Source organism: Neolamprologus multifasciatus, chromosome 6 (genome assembly GCF_963576455.1).
Source record: "Neolamprologus multifasciatus chromosome 6, fNeoMul1.2, whole genome shotgun sequence".
Classification (NCBI taxonomy): domain Eukaryota; kingdom Metazoa; phylum Chordata; class Actinopteri; order Cichliformes; family Cichlidae; genus Neolamprologus; species Neolamprologus multifasciatus.
Genome location: NC_140444.1, coordinates 38,316,825 through 38,334,161, shown reverse-complemented (window position 1 = coordinate 38,334,161; position 17,337 = coordinate 38,316,825). Strand labels below are relative to the sequence as shown.

General features: G+C 42.5%; 1 protein-coding gene and 3 non-coding genes across 9 annotated transcripts in view; all 4 read right to left on the bottom strand.

The window, feature by feature from the left end:
• Positions 1-2,630: 2,630 nt before the first annotated feature.
• trnar-ucg (transfer RNA arginine (anticodon UCG)) lies at positions 2,631-2,703 on the bottom strand. The gene has a single exon. It is a non-coding gene; the product is annotated as a tRNA-Arg (tRNA).
• A 341-nt stretch (positions 2,704-3,044) lies between these two features.
• Positions 3,045-3,118, bottom strand: trnai-aau (transfer RNA isoleucine (anticodon AAU)). The gene has a single exon. It is a non-coding gene; the product is annotated as a tRNA-Ile (tRNA).
• A 491-nt stretch (positions 3,119-3,609) lies between these two features.
• Positions 3,610-3,683, bottom strand: trnai-aau (transfer RNA isoleucine (anticodon AAU)). Its single transcript has one exon. It is a non-coding gene; the product is annotated as a tRNA-Ile (tRNA).
• Positions 3,684-9,296: 5,613 nt separating this feature from the next.
• Positions 9,297-17,337, bottom strand: part of LOC146517666 (dual specificity testis-specific protein kinase 2-like) — an 84,572-nt gene continuing 76,531 nt past the window's right edge. For 5 of the 6 annotated variants that reach the window (XM_085163867.1, XM_085163865.1, XM_085163866.1 and 2 more), the window contains exon 10: positions 9,297-16,054. In XM_085163867.1, coding sequence (XP_085019993.1) covers positions 14,823-16,054 — 1,232 coding nt within the window. In that variant the 3' untranslated portion in view covers positions 9,297-14,822. The remainder of the gene's footprint in view (positions 16,055-17,337) is intronic. The other variant, XM_085163861.1, reaches the window with a different exon arrangement.

Below are 17,337 nucleotides of genomic sequence, written 5' to 3'. Positions count from 1 at the left end.
TTGAACAAAGTGATCACATGAGGAAGTTGCTCAAGTTTAGACAACACCCACATGTATTGTTTTAACCCACTACAAGATCGTTAATCAACTTGTCCATCTTTGTCTTGCAAGGCTGCATCCTGTGCAGCCTCGTATGCAATCACCAGATAAGAAGTTGTTTTTTCCTGAACTTGTACTCTACCCATGAGTGTTACGTGAGTAGGACAGTATATAATAAAGTTTGAGCAGATGCTTGGTGCGCATTTCTGCACTGACTCTGTAGTTGACAGATCGTGCACAGAAATCGTCCATGTACATGAATTAACTCTGAGCCCGTGATTCTTTGCCTTCCTGAGGTTTTTCTCCTTACAACTATAGATCAACTTAGCTCAGAATATAAACAATTACAGCCATATGATGCAACAAACAGAGCAGTGCTACTAATCCAAAATACTCAAAGCTTCATAGAACTGAAACAAACATTTATTTTTAGCTCCATTCTGCTGCTGATATATACTTTAGGTTTCTGAACATTAAACTTGTTGCTGCCTTTCATAGTGTGTAACTTGAAGGCCCTGAGTACTTTCTCCCACACTGAAAACACTGGAATGATAATATTATTTGAACATTACCTAATAAGACTGATTCAGGACAGACAATTAGTTATGTTAAATTTTTCTAACAGTCCTTCACAAACAGGGAACAGTCTGTCTATTCTCTCCATCTGTCAGCTGCTGCTGGCTCTTCCTCCTCCTCTTCCTCACACACTGCTGAGTTTGTCCTGGTGGATCATCAGGGGTGCAAAGCCTCACAGATGATGTGCAGCAGTGGGTCCCTCAGTCTGTCCTCACTCTGGACACTTGCAGTTGTCACACATGGAAATCAAATGTGTGATAAGCTGCAGGATTCAAACACAAGTGTAATTTATAAATACATGTTCATACTTTTATTACACAATCAGAGAGAAAGAAAAAGAGAGAGATTGCAGGACAGACAGGTGACAGGTGTCTCAGGTGTGTACACTGCTACAAAACAGCACCAGAGAAGGAGGATTCAGTGTTTGTGTTATTACGAAACAAGAAGAGTCCCAGCTGGTACAGTGGACACATGTGTGACTCCTGTGATTAAAGCATCTTTCTTTCAGCTTAACGAGTGAACCGTCAGCTCGTTCAAACACACGTTAAAGTCCGTGTGGCTCTACACCACCGAACAGAGGCAGCAATATAACATAGCTAACATTAACAGTGCAGTGAATCCTGCTTGTGCCGTGATATTCAGGACTGCAAACCGAGCAGCATCACTGACTTTCAGCTTCTTGTGTTTGTGGATATATGACTGACTTTAATTATCCATAAAATCATCACATTCTTTGTAAGATTAAGGCCGACTATTGAACGGCATATATTTTGAAGTAAAGGCTTTAAAACCAAGGTAGTACAAACATCAATAATGTCACATAACTTTCCCAACATGAGGCCAACAGTAATGTTTTAATGTTCCTCATTATAAAAACATTTGCGCATAAATAAGTGACATAATATTCAGTACTTACTTCTGAAAGTTTACTCTTCGGCGGCTCCGCTTCCGCCGTTTTTTTTCCACACCACCGCCGCGCTATGAAATCTGGGATATGTTGGGCCATGAAGGCTACACCGACCCATCCTTAAAATTCAGGGAAATTAAGGACGCATTTGAGGGCCGCATTTCGAGCAGCCTTTGAATTGGGACAGCCTTCGTCATGTCGCTGTGACATAATAGGCCTTAAAATGCGGCCTTTAAGGCTGCAGACCCTGAATTGGGATACAGTCCAAATCCGGTCATTGGTACTTCCTGGCTTATGTAGTTACTAGATAACAAAAGCTCAACACTGCCCCTAGCGTCCTGGAGCACTTCCGTTGTGTTTTGGAGTTTGTACGTGCTTTGTCTCTAAGGGCCACCGTAGGATTGAACCCATGACCTTGGCGTTATTAGCACCACGCTCTGACCAGCCGAGCCAACCGGCCTACAACATGTGTGTGAACTGAGCCTTTTGTTGACTAATATACCAAAAAGAGGGTGGAAGAACTGTTAAGAACACAAGAGAAATGTGTGTTTACAAGAAATTACTTCAAGCTGTACCAATGAAAGCCAACTCTTGGAAGGTCCTACTGATCAGAAGCCACCTATGCAGTTCAACTGATGAAACATGTGGCTGGAGAAACTAACAAAGTCATACTTTAGTAGACTAAAATAGGAAAACAGTCGAAAGCACTGTGTTTCCTAATGAAAATGCTTCAAGTATAGCGGCATGGCTGTTTTTTCAACAAACTCCAACACATTCCTTCAACAGGCAGTGAAACAGAGCACACTGGATCTTTTCCAGGTGGAGTTCCACCAACAGCATGCTTCCAAGTCGTGATTTTTTCACCCGTGTCGCTTGAGGTCATGGCATGTTATTGACTTTCTATGGTTGTTTCTAAGCCAATATGACTCGAGCCTGGCACTGATAAGGCCAAGTTCATGGCTTCAGTCCCCAACCTGGCCATTGGAGCCTCGTTTGAGAACTCGTAGAGTCTCTGTTGAAGGACATGAAATTGACAACAGCGTAGCAATTTTGGATGACATAAAGGAACAAACTGGGAACGCATGCCTGCTCCTCAAGGACTCACAACCAACCACGAAGGGACTCGAACCCTCAATCTTCTGATCCGAAGTCAGACGCCTTATCCGTTAGGCCACGTGGTTTGGCAGAAGTTCCCACTTTTCATGAACGTTCGTTTGAGTCTGTTTGAGCCAACTGCTGGTGTTGGGTTGGTCACGTGGCTGGTGGATATTGCTTGATTGTTGCTTGAAATAAGTGCATGCCACAGCATTTCTCCCATGTATCACGCTCTTAAAAACGTAGTCCTACCTGCCACATGCACAGTGGATCCACCCACTAAGCCAGAGTATCATCTGCCAATGGAGGTCATAAAGCTTACGTGGCCCGATCTGTCACCTGGAAGTTGGCAGAGGTTTTTTTCTTGGATCCCACCAAACAAAAACCACAATCTAGCATGAGACAGCACATTGAACAGCTGCTGGAATGGCCAGTATGGGGATTGAACCCATGACTTTGGCGTTATTAGCACCACACTCTGACCAGCTGAGCTAACCGGCCTACAGCTTGTGCCTAAACTGATCCTTTTGTTGACTAATATACCAAAAAAGAGTGTGGAAGAACTGTTAAGAACACAAGAGAAATGTGTGTTTATAAGAAATTACTTCAACATAGTGGGGAAAAAAAGTCTTCTGTTGACTTACAAAAAACGCTTTAGGAAGAAATTTGCCACAAAACAATACATGGTGTGCGTCTTCTAATGTTAGGGTCGATAGGTGTGATATAAAGCAGCAGTTTTTGATGCAGCATGCTGTGTCAGACTTTGGAAATGAGTGATTTATCCAGAAAGTAGCTGGAAAAGTGATTTGGAGATTGTAGCTAAGCATGTAATGTATTCATTAGCGTGTCATGTGACAGTGAATTTTGTGGTTTGCTGTCATTTGTAGTTGCGTACATCACTCACTTGGAAGTTGGCAGAGGTTTTTTTCTTGGATTCCACCAAATAAAATCCACAGTCTATCATGAGACAGCACCTTGGATGGCTGGTGAAATGGCCAGTATGGGGATTGAACCCATGACCTTGGCGTTATTAGCACCACGCTCTGACCAGCTGAGCCAACCGGCCTACAACATTTGTGTGAACTGAGCCTTTTGTTGACTAATATACCAAAAAGAGGGTGGAAGAACTGTTAAGAACACAAGAGAAATGTGTGTTTACAAGAAATTACTTCAAGCTGTACCAATGAAAGCCAACTCTTGGAAGGTCCTACTGATCAGAAGCCACCTATGCAGTTCAACTGATGAAACATGTGGCTGGAGAAACTAACAAAGTCATACTTTAGTAGACTAAAATAGGAAAACAGTCGAAAGCACTGTGTTTCCTAATGAAAATGCTTCAAGTATAGCGGCATGGCTGTTTTTTCAACAAACTCCAACACATTCCTTCAACAGGCAGTGAAACAGAGCACACTGGATCTTTTCCAGGTGGAGTTCCACCAACAGCGTGCTTCCAAGTCGTGATTTTTTCACCCGTTTCGCTTGAGGTCATGGAATGTTATTGACTTTCTATGGTTGCTTCTAAGCCAAGATGACTCGAGCCTGGCACTGACAAGGCCAAGTTCATGGCTTCAGTCCCCAACCTGGCAATTCGAGCCTCGTTTGAGAACTCGTAGTCTCTGTTGAAGGACATGAAATTGACAACAGCGTAGCAATTTTGGATGACATAAAGGATCCGAGGTTGGCCTGCTGCGAACAAACTGGGAACGCATGCCTGCTCCTCAAGGACTCACAACCAACCACGAAGGGACTCAAACCCTCAATCTTCTGATCCGAAGTCAGACGCCTTATCCGTTAGACCACGTGGTTTGGCAGAAGTTCCCACTTTTCATGAACGTTCGTTTGAGTCTGTTTGAGCCAACTGCTGGTGTTGGGTTGGTCACGTGGCTGGTGGATATTGCTTGATTGTTGCTTGAAATAAGTGCATGCCACAGCATTTCTCCCATGTATCACGCTCTTAAAAACGTAGTCCTACCTGCCACATGCACAGTGGATCCACCTACTAAGCCAGAGTATCATCTGCCAATGGAGTTCATAAAGCTTACGTGGCCCGATCTCTCACTGATAAGGCCAAGTTCATGGCTTCCCTAACCTTGCCTTTTGAGCCTCGTTTGAGAACGCGTAGAGTCTCTTTTGAAGGTCACAGCCAGGGTCTGCAGCCTTAAAGGCTGCATTTCAAGACCGATTACGTCACAGTGACGCGATGAAGGCTGTCCTAATTCAAAGGCTGCTCGAAATGTGGCCGTCAAATGCGTCCTTCATTTCCCTGAATTTTAAGGATGGGTCGCTGTAGCCTTTATGGCCCAACATATCCCAGACTTCATAGCGCGGCGGTGGTGTAGATAATTTTTCTGAAAAAAATGGAGCAGCCAAAGAGTAAACTTTCAAAAGTAAGTAATGAATATTATGTCACTTATTTATGCGCAAATGTTTAATAATGAAGAACATTAAAACATTACTGTTTGCCACATGTTGGGAAAGCTATGTGACATTAGTGATGTTTGTACTAACTTGGTTTTAAAGCCTTTACTTCAAAATATATGCCGTTCAATAGTCGGCCTTAATCTTACAAAGAATGTGATGATTTTATGGATAATTAAAGTCAGTCATATATCCACAAACACAACAAGCTGAAAGTCAGTGATGCTGCTCGGTTTGCAGTCCTGAATATCACGGCACAAGCAGGATTCACTGCACTGTTAATGTTAGCTATGTTAAATTGCTGCCTCTGTTCGGTGGTGTCGAGCCAAACGGACTTTAACGTGTGTTTGAACGAGCTGACGGTTCACTCGTTACGCTGAAAGAAAGATGCTTTAATCACAGGAGTCACACATGTGTCCACTGTACCAGCTGGGACTCTTCTTGTTTAGCACTCGTAATAACACAAACACTAAATCCTCCTTCTTTTGTGCTGTTTGTAGCAGTGTATACACCTGAGACTGTCACCTGTCTGTCTGTCCTGCACTCTCTCTCTGTTTCTTTCTCTCTTATTGTGTAATAAAAGTATGAACATGTATTTATAAATTACACTTGTGTTTGAATCCTGCAGCTTATCACACATTTGATTTCCATGTGTGACGACTGCAAGTGTCCAGAGTGAGGACAGACTGAGGGACCCACTGCTGCACATCATCTGTGAGGATTTGCACCCCTGATGATCCACCAGGACAAACTCAGCAGTGTGTGAGGAAGAGGAGGAGGAAGAGCCAGCAGCAGCTGACAGACGGAGAGAATAGACAGACTGTTCCCTGTTTGTGAAGGACTGCTAGGAAAGTTTAACATAACTAACTGTCTGTCCTGAATCAGTCTTATTAGGTAATGTTCAAATAATATTATCATTCCAGTGTTTTCAGTGTGGGAGAAAGTACTCAGGGCCTTCAAGTTACACACTATGAAAGGCAGCAACAAGTTTAATATTCAGAAACCTAAAGTATATATCAGCAGCTGAATGGAGCTAAAAATAAATGTTTGTTTCAGTTCTATGAAGCTTTGAGTATTTTGGATCAGTAGCACTGCTGTGTTTGTTGCATCATAATGCTGTAATTGTTTATATGCTTTATATATTCTGAGGTAAGTTGATCTATAGTGTTACATCATATTCTATAAGGATGATATGTGTTTGTATACTTTCTGCCCAGTTTGACCCATTTAGCAGAAGTCAGCCAGTTTAAGGCTCTGATTCTGTATGACTTAAAGCAGTTATGACATGGTATGATTTTCTTACCCAATAAAGGAATATTTAATATATCAGTCTACACAGCAAATCCAGCATGTCCAAATTAACACTGTCAGATTTGATTTCAACACTATTAAAGTGTCTATATGGGTCCACACCAGAGAGTGTTAATTTAACTCTTTTTGGAGAGTTGGTACGTTAACTCTGATTTAGTGTTAAACACCAAATCTGTCTGGAGTTGATAATTTAACACTTGGTGTTAAGAGTTTATATATTAACTCTCAAAGTTTTTTAGTTTAACTACGTAAGAGTTATCTTCTAATTAATTCTAAAAAGCAGGAATTTTCCTGTTCTGAACTTCTAGAAATTTATTTTGGAAATAAACATTTACTAAAAAGACGCAATGGTTTTTGAAAAACATTTATTCTGAACTGTGCACCACAATTTCAAAACATTTTCTGAAAGATGTAACAGTGTACATGTTCTCACTTTCATTAGAATTTTGTTCATCAAAAGGTCTGACATAGGTGAGCTGGTAAATGCAAATAATAGCATTCTCATCACTTATTTCTTCAATACAATATGGATGTCCTTCATTCATCACTTTGTGGAACTTCAACACACTTCTGCTTCTGAGCCATTACTTGTGTAAAGCATTTTCCCAAAAGACAAGGACACAGGCAACAGGTAGTACTGAACTAAATGTAAAACCTCAACCTTTTTCATTTTTACCTAAACCGTGTGCACAAAACTCTGGAGGGATCTAAATGCTAACGTAGAATCCAGTCAGGACGTCTGCTACTGCTGTTTGCTCGTTTTTTTATGGGAGATCGTTTTCAGGCTTCAAGTAGCACCATTATACCAACATTTCACATTCTAGACATTGTTTTAGGTGTATTTGACCAAAGGTTTGACTGAAAATTCACCTGCAAGCTTTTTTTCAAGGCTGTGGTATTTGCCCGCAAACAATACCTTTCAGCTAGCTAAAACAGAATATTATGCTATCAGCGAGCAACATGGCTAATGCCTTTCACACAGCTTTGTCTCAACTCCAAAGAGCCACAGAAGTAAAAGCTAATAATAATAATTGAAACAATCTTTGAAAAAATGACTTACCAAGCATGGCAAACAACTCAAATATGTAGAGCAAAATGTTCTGAAACGGCTTCACTTCAGCTTCGATTGGAGCCTATGGTGCTGGGGGCGGAGTCTGTGAATTTACTCTATTGGTGTCATAGCCCCTGTAGGAGTTCAGAGTTAAGAGGTCAAGAGTTAATGTTTCCATTGTAACACCTCCAGATTTGACATAGAAACACTCATTTTTAACACTCGATTTTAACTACTATCATTTTACACCTCAGAGTTACATTAAAAGAATGTGACTCTACTTAGAGTAAAATTAACTCTACTTTTGCAAGAAGACTACTAACACCAAAACATTTAACACTTTTGAATTTGCTGTGTACTCTTCATTTTATCAGAAACAGTTTTCACAGCTCGTACATTTTCTTTTTACACATATATGTAAGCATTGAGCCAAATTTAGTTATGCAAACATACTGAAGGAACAACATTTGTCTCTTATATATGATACACCTATATATGCACTGTCAAAGATACTTCTCTTTGAGTGACGATTTAAGGTGATAAGACATAAATAACTCCAACTTGAATCTGTACTGAAGCTCAGTATTTGACACAGAGTTCATGTTCACTGCTGTAATAGCTAATAATGATTAATATAATAACTATAATATTGGACATATTATATTTACATTACCAAAGTGATATTACTTTAGTCTCATGAACAACATCAGCTAATTGTTATTTACTAGCTAATTTTAAAATGACCGTTCAGTACAGAAATGAAGGCCAAAAATCATGTTTTACAGTCCTGTCGTCTCAGCCTCAGATACTTATCAAATCACACAAAGATCATGTAGAAACAAACAAACAAATGAACAAAATATGTTCTCCTTCATTTCTGTCAAACAAAATTGTATGACACGTTTCCAGCGGTTAGTATCATGGTTGCTAGGCAACCTGGGCAGCGCGACGGAGACTAGACCGTCCCATACAGCCCATGTGTTTGCAACAAACTTGCCGTTTATTTTGCAATTCGAGCTCAACACTGCCCCTAGCGTCCTGGAGCACTTCCGTTGTGTTTTGGAGTTTGCATGTGTTTTGAATTTTGTAAGTGTTTTGAAGTTTGTACATGCTTTGTCTCTAGGGGCCACCGTACCTTAGGCCCAGGTAAAAGTGCAAAACACACCTGAACACAAGCAGGGTAAAGAGAGAGGAAGCATACAGCTAGAATACAAAGGAAATATGACTATCAAAATAAAATAGGAAATAACTAGACTGGGAAACATAAAACGGGACTGATACAGGAGGGAGAACAATTAACAAATAACACACTGTAACCAAAACGTATTCTCTCCCTTTGATCATGATTATTTATTAATTATCATCGTTATCATTTTATCCTAACACTTTCACAGATCGTCACATTTATACCGTACACAAAACATACACTGCTGGATATCAGATTCCATCAACTACCAAGCAGAAAACAAAAGGCAGCTCGTCGATATTTTATTATGAAATCAGGAGGAAGTAGCTTCTGTCCTGTGGAAAACGTAAACATACACAGTACCTTACAATAACAGCACTAAATAAATAAACAAACCAAAAATGAAATAAGAATTTGTAAGTTTCGGGTTCCAAAGTTTATTCAGACTCCAGGCGTCGCTTACTTAAACAGAGCCTTCAAATGGGCAACAATGATTAGTGTAACAAGGGTTTAGTCTTGTCAGCATATCTTTATTTTAAGTTCAGGTCAGCACGTGAACACATCAAAGTGATTCATAACTAGGTTTTTAACAAGACATACAGTAAACATTTCCTTGGAATTTATTTTAAAATATGCACTGTGAACACTAGGTGGCAGTGTAGGAGCCATAATTGAATGTATTGAATGTTTTGATGATCACTGGGTTTTCATTTGTTTTGGTTGTTATGGTGAGGTGTAATGGGAATCACGTGGGTGCTAGCGGTGACATTAAGAGGGCGTTGTCAGTCTGTCATTCACTGGTTTTGATTTTGACAGAGAGGAGGGCTGGGTAGCCGTAGTTTTTGTTGACCGCTGCACAACATGTTTTGTCTTGTTATATTAGAGCTTGTGACATTGTAAGAGTCTAAATCGCGAGATGACATTACTCTGTAAACAGTTTAATAAACAAGCGAACAATTCCACCTTTCGCATTATTGCGTAAACTTGACAGCGCGTCAGGCAAATAGGCGGGCTCCATCCCCGGCCTCTAGCGACTGTGGAAGTCGCTACAGGCAGTGTGGGACAATGACTGGATGTCATTAGATATAAGTGAGCCTCGGTCTTTAAATCTGTGACATTCCTGCTTTTATTTGAACAGGCTGCTCTTCCCAGTTGTTTCATTTCTCCAACAATCTTCTTCCCGGCATCAACTACTCATTTTAACAAGTGAAACTGTTTGCTGGTGTTTCCTTGTCTGGTCCATCACTGGCCTTGGGAGACCCAACCAGGAGGTGCGGCTATCAAGGTCAGCAGGTCAGCTCCACATGCTTCAAAGACCAAAACAAAGTATTATGTGAATGATTACTGAAAAGTAAATATATTTATTAGTTAATTATACTGGGTGATTTAACTAATTTCTTTATATGAACTGAGAATACAGGAAAATGAAAATGTGAGTATGAGGCACTTCGGCTACGTTCACACTGCAGGTCTTAATGCTCAATTCCGATTTTTTTGTCTTCACCGGCGCTGATAATTGGCATCTGTCGTGTCAGTGACGTAAAAGACAGATTTAATGCAACATGACCATCAAACAGCAGTCGCTTTCTGAAACATCAGATATGTATCGGATTCAGCACCACATACGAAAGCGACCCAGGTCGGATTTGAAAATATCGGATTTGTGCCGTTCACACTGTCACACCATGATCGGATATGGGTCGCATAGGGTCAGGAAAGTCGGATTTGATGCGCTTTCGCCTGCAGTGTGAACGTAGCCTAAGAGACCAACAAAAAAAAAAGGCTTTCCAAGAAATTTGAACTCTTCCGGTTTTTGGTTTATTACCTAAAAACAACCAGACTGAATGTTGCTGGTTGCAAAACCTCCCATGCCTCCAGCAGATCATATCGACATATAAAACACCTTAAGACTTGATTTTTCCCTTAAAGACCTCCAAGAGTCATCCCCGCTCCACTATGTCATCTCCCCACAGCAAAGGTTAAAAAGCAGCACTCAAAGAATCACAGTTATATTTGTTTATTACCAGATGATTGCACACAGGTTTCTAGCTGTACAGCAGGAACAGAACTTGGAAATAAGGTAAGAAATTAAGGGATAAAAGATTATCCTGTGAGTATACATCACTCTACCTTTCGCTCCAAAGCACATACACACACAGTGTGTGAAATGATTTGTATAATAAATATGCATACCGGTTTCATGTTTTCCAGTTACAACAGTGTAATCAAAATGAACATGTAGATAAGTAACATACACTGGAGGATATCTGAGCTGGGTAGTTTGTTGAGCCAGAAATACATGGACACGCAGATAAACATAAAAAAATCAGCTGTAGCACAGATTTAAATAAAGCCCCATCTAACAGAAGCCTGGTGTCTTACTGCAAAGTGCTCCACGCTCAAGTGCAAAAATAAATAATCTAAATGAAGAGCTTCAAACACACAGACACACAAATGTGTACTTCTGTAAAAACAAAACAAAACATAGGAAGCAGGTCATCGTTATTAACTTTATAAATACTCCCCGTCAGCTACAGTCACACAAAATCAAAAGCATGTGGTTATCTTCCTGCGTCCACACTGCTGGGAGCAGGAAGGCTCATCACATCTTCCAGTTTGAGTCCACTCCGTAGCCGCGCTGTACTGTTTCCATCAGGGATGCTGCATCAGAGCTGCAACGCACGTTCATCTTCCTCTTTACATGTCAGCAAAATGAGGTGTACAAATACAGCTCCTCCCTACCACACCAAAAACTACAACACAGTTTAAAAGAGCATCCTGGTTTAAGTCTTTTCTGTAATAATATACGTCGTCTAAATCTCTTCTGACTCACAGCATGTGGACATTTCATTCTTTATACCATCTGCTTGTCACCACTCAAAATCTACCAACCACACATCAAATGTTTTTTGACAATGGTTTGGAAACTATTCATAAAAGCAAATATTTTGGTCACTATGGATCGTTCCTACCTTCATAGCTGTATTGCAAGTGAATTTCCAAATAACTCCAGTTTTATTAAGGCTTAATGTTAGAGGTAAGGTCGCTTTCACTATGTGCTGACACAACCGGCTGTAGCTGGTATCTGTCTGTTCGACCTTACTTCCCCCAGCTGAGTCACTAAAACTGGACCTCTCAGCCGTGAGCGTGCTAATAAAATGAACATGCGGTACAGACTGTATCAGAAGTTCATCCTCCAGCTTTAGTGACTGGATTCTCTGTTTAATCTCTGTCTCTCTTCCACAGCATGTCTTTATCCTGTCTTCCTTCTCTCACCCCAACCGGTCGCAGCAGATGGCCGCCCCTCCCTGAGCCTGGTTCTGCCGGAGGTTTCTTCCTGTTAAAAGGGAGTTTTTCCTTCCCACTGTCGCCAAAGTGCTTGCTCATAGGGGGTCATATGATTGTTGGGCTTTTCTCTGTATCTATGAAGCGCCTTGAGGCGACATTTGTTGTGATTTGGCGCTATATAAATAAAATTGAATTGAATTGAATTGAATTCTAATAATATTATAGCCTCTTAATTAGCAAGTATGTGTATCAATGCACCACATCTATGCATTTTAGCTGATATCTTATTACAAAAGTCTCAGGTCTAAATATGCTAACGTCTGGCTCCAAAGAATCAACATGGCACCAGCCAAAGCACTATAGCTAAAGGCTTTAAAATGAAGACTCCACAAACCAATGGTTGACATCACAGTTGCTTCATCCATCTTTTATATACAATATAAATTAAAGATCGGTGTGTAGAAATTGCAGAAAACCAATCCCTACCAACACTCTTTAGCAGGGATTAGTGCTGTCCAAGTTAGTTTGAAGAAATGCAAACGTGAATTTTTGCCCTACACTGAACGATAATGGTTGCAGCTGACCATACTCCAGTGGTGCACAGTGCTAGGGATGTAGGTCTGGATATACAAATAATCCTCCAGCATCACACTAGCTAATAGAGGCTAGTGTATATTCTATACCTGAGTATCAGCATCATGAAAACTAAATTTGGGGCAACCAATGCTAGGAATGGGCTACATAACTTATAGTAAGGTTAGGATTATGGATCACATTCCTTGGTAAAGCAATTTGACAAACTAACCAGCTGTAACAAACGCTTTAGTTACTAAAGCTGATAAAGTAATTTTAAGTTAAGTTCAGCTAAGTTACCATCAGCCCTAGGAGTTTGAATGCATCACTCCTTATCCAAATCAAACTAGCATTTTGTTACATGCGCTAGCTTGCAATTTGCACATGTTAGCAGGAACGCTAGTACTGATTAACATTAACCAGAGGAAAGACAGAAAAAACAAATGTTCCTACTATAAACTGAGTGCCCTGGCAGTAGAATACTGACAGTAGTTTCAGAGTTTACGTTTTGTGAGACAGAACTAACATTCCTCTAGCTAATGTTAGCTAATGTTAGCTCACGTTAGCGTGCCTGCCAATTTTCTTGTTACTAAGTATAAAAGCTAGTTGTTTAGCCTCAGCTGATTTGCTATTGTCACTAGCAAAATATTATGTGAAGTTACATGTTTTTTTTGTCTTTATGTGAAGATTGTGAAGACCTTGATGTTTGTTGACATTCCTGGATTTGACTTCTAAGCTAGCACCAGCAGCTCTATATGTAGTGGTTTACACATTTGCCTAACACGTGAATGGTTGTTGGTATAAGACCAAGAGTACAGTCTATCTCTGCCTCATAAAGGGTATCAGAAACACAGAGCCATCTGCTGTGGCGACCCCTGGTTAATAAGGGAGCAGCAAAAAGGAGCAGTTTCTTCAAAGCTACCCTTAGCTAATGTTGGCACTAGGAAGGGAAAACGAGCAAGGCACTTGGGAGTATAAGCATCTCATCTTTTGGACTTCTGCAGAAAATGGAGGTCTGGATTAAAAAAAGAAGAAGATGGTAATTTTAATAATATTATTATCAAAATTGGCAGCACTATTGCCTTTCAGCAAGAAGGTCCTGAGTTCAATTCCACCATCAGGCCGGGGTCTTCCTATGTGGGTTCTCCCCGGGTACTCCGGCTTCCTCCCATAGTTCAAACACATGCAGTTAGTGGGGTTAGGTTAACTGGTAACTCTAAATTGCCCATAGGTGTGAATGTGAATGGTTGCCTGTCTCTATGTGTTTGTCCTGTGACAGACTGGTGACCTGTCCAGGGTGTACCCTGCCCTTTGCCCTAAGACAGCTGCGATAGGCTCCAGCGACCCTGACAAAGAATAAGAGGATGGATGGATAACCAACATCTAACTTTCTGCATTGGAGACGTTACAGTCCTACAAGGTGTGACATCAGCTGCTTTTCTAATTAATGTTAGGATACATGTGTCATCAAGGGAGTATGCCAAGTTATAAATCATTTACTGATTAATTACTACTCAAAAACACAGTTAGCTAATTTACACTTATTTTATTAGGAAACTCTGATTTTTCCCAATTCAAATGTATTATTGACACAATCTTTGTGAAAACTAAAACATCTAGAAATTGTCTATACAGAGATGTAAATAAATAATTTAAATAAATTAGCCATTTAGCTCTCGTCACTCATCACTGAGGACACAGTATAAAATATGGATGTAGCTTCCTGTTAGGAAAAATGAAGCCAATGTGGAAGTGCCTGTAAACCTGCATTCATCTCAAGGGACCGATGATGATAGCTGTGGTTGCAAAAAAGGTTTCCAGTCCTCTGGAGGCACTTTGCTGCCGAGTTCAGTCACTCGATTTGACGTCATACTGAATAAAAAATGGAATCGGTTTTGTAAGATGATTATGCCACGTTTCAAAAAGGAGGATTAGCTCATTGGCTAATGACTGCCCAGTTGGCAAGTGGATTCAGTCAGGCCTGCCCCTCTTTGTCACATGTCTGGAAACCAGTTCCACATAGAGCGTGTTTGCTTCAGTGGAGATGGGAGTTCAGTGTAAGCCAGACTAGCTGCTCTGTCTGAACGAGCACCATCACAGAGGCAGTAATGTTAACCCTGACTGGTTAGATGTATAGATCTGCTCAGCATACAATGTTGGAAGTAATAAAGTAAGCAGCTGAACCCTGGCCACCGCTTCCTTTATGCTTCTCACTGTGACAGAGTTATGTCCTCCAGCCCAATAGATGGCGCTCTAATCAGCAGTATGTTAGCACAGGCTACAGTGACTGCACAGCTGCTAGAGTCAGTATTAAGCATTGAGTACCCACTACATTTATTGTTTATGCCTTTGTCCACAACAAGCACCTTCGAGGATTCTTACGACTGGGCTTCTGGCAGGGAGCGGCCGGGCTCACACGACACAGAGGGCCCCGCCCCCACTAATCCATTTGTGTTGTGACACAGTAATGTTTTGGTTGCGACTGCTGACGACGAAGCGCTGCCACCAGTTATGGTACCGTTGAGGTTCCGGTAGGGCCGCTGCCGTGGTAACGAAGCCCTTCTGCGGGGGGCAGGTATGGCAGCTGAACCACGGAGGCACACCGAAGGGAAACTCAGGCCTACCAGGCAGCAGCCTGGACAGGAAATTGCCTCCTCCTGCTCAGAGGGCCCCCTTGGGTCTGAGGACAGGGCTCCACTGTAGTCACTTGAGCGGCCTCCTCGACCCCACTGCACTTGCTGACTGATTACCAGGCCTGAGCCGTTGTTGTTGTTCAGTCGTGGCAGAGGAGGCAAGGCAGACGTTGAGAAGGGAAGCCGCCAGCCCTTGGTCCGTACGGAGTTGCAGGAGGTAGAGGTGAGCAATGGTCTTTCAGGTGTAGCGTTCACGATACTGTCTGTTGCCTCAGGAGATTTGGTGCAGTCCATGGGTTCTGTAAAACTTATGCCCTCTTCTTCGTCATCTTCCTCTTCCAATCGCTCCAGAGACACCATTTCCAATTCTACAGGAAAACCAGGATCCTCTGCCACCTGTATTTCCTTTCCAAAAGACTCTCTCCTCACACTTGGCTCATGTCTCATGTCTGCATGGTCAACCTGCAGCCTTCCTTGTATTCTCTCTGAAACCTTCGTCCCCTTCATTGTGTCATCCTTCGTATCCTCCCACGTCCTGTGCTTCACGACCGCCTCTCGAGCGTTCTCGTCCTTTGTTTCTTCCTCCCCCGCTGCGTGTCTGGGCGGAGCCACAGTCCGGCTGAGCTCTGGGGTGCAGGGCAGAGACTGGCACCTTCTTGGAGGCACTCTCATCCCTGACACTTTTTTAAGAAGGTGGGGGGAGGTGCACATGTCAGGAAGTGCAGGTAGGGTAAAGGTCAGCGAGATGACGGACTTGCTGGGAGTGTCCAACAGTTTGCACCGTCCTCCGTTTAAGTCCTGTCTGAGAGAGAACGGGTTGACCCTTCCTGGGGTCCCGAGTAAAGGAGAAGGCAGGCTTCCTGGAGGTATCGTGTCTGACTGGCTCCTGGCCAAGCCTTGCCATAGCTGAGTGTGGTCCGCAGCGTGATAGGGAGAGCTTCGGCATCGGTACGGGCTGACGTCTGCTGCCACAGGCTCTAACCAAGGGAAACAAGATGGAAGATGGAACAAGAGTCAGAGAGCACGACAGGTCACGAACCACAGAAAATACAAAGACATCACAACATGTAAGAACATTCTTTTTTTCACTGGCGGCAAGGTGGCATCACCCCGACAAGGTCTCGCTATGCTCCTCTGTCTTCTCTTTGCCCTCACGTCCTACCAGGTGCAGCGAACAGCAGCTCTGTCCTCAGCCTCGTTCTGCTGGAGCTCATTATTATTACACTGGTATTAGGGTTGCACCGATACCGGTATCAGGTATCGGCCTCGATACCACATTTTCTAAAGTACTCGTACTCGTTAAAAGTCCCCCGATACCGGGGACCGATACCACGGTCTGAGACCTTTCTATGTTTGAGCAGCATGTAAGGAGTTAATCACAGACGCCGAGTCCCCGCCCCCAGGCCCCGAGTGCCCGCCCCCAGGCCCCGGGTGCCCGCCCCCAGGCCCCGGCTGCAGCTCAGAGCTGAGAGAAGGGCAGGCGAGACAAGTCAGCCGTGTGGAACTATTTCGAAGTGAACGAAGACGTGAAAACAAAGGCGGACTGCAAATTGTGCTCAGCGAAATTGTCCAGAGGAGGCTCAAAAGGTAGCACATTTAACACAAGTAATTTAATCAAGCACCAAAATCCCAACACGACAACGAGTACAAAGAGTTTACCCACGCTTATTTACCCACGCTTATTAGCACAGAGGAGCGTAGCTGATGCTAAAGCAGTGGGACGGAAAATAGTTGGGCATTTTAAACATTCGGCCTTAGCCTACTCCCGCCTCGAGGATATTCAGGGACAGCTCAACCAGCCAATAAAGAGACTGCAGCAGGACGTACAGACGCGCTGGAACAGCACGTATTACATGCTCCAGTCCCTCATTGAGCAAAAGCGAGTGCTGGGCGTGTCCGAGCATGAACTCCCTGACTATCTCACCGCTCACCAATGGGCTCTTATGGAGACGACTGTTGCCATCCTCGCCCCCTTTGAGGAACTAACTAAAAAAGTGAGCAGCTACGACGCACTAGCCTCTGATGTCATCCCAGCTGTGACTGTGCTAGTGAGACTTCTGTCTGTGAAGGTTCTCAGTCATCCAGGTCATCATCCGAGAAGCTTCTTCAGTTCTCGGAACTGAAGAAGCTTCTCGGATGAGAGGTGAAACGTCTTCAAGTAACTTAAAGAAGTCCAGACGCTTTTCTTTGCAAGCTCCTTTGACTTGTGAGACTTCTAAACAGAGAAACAGACAAACAAATTTAAAATTTAATTTTGTTT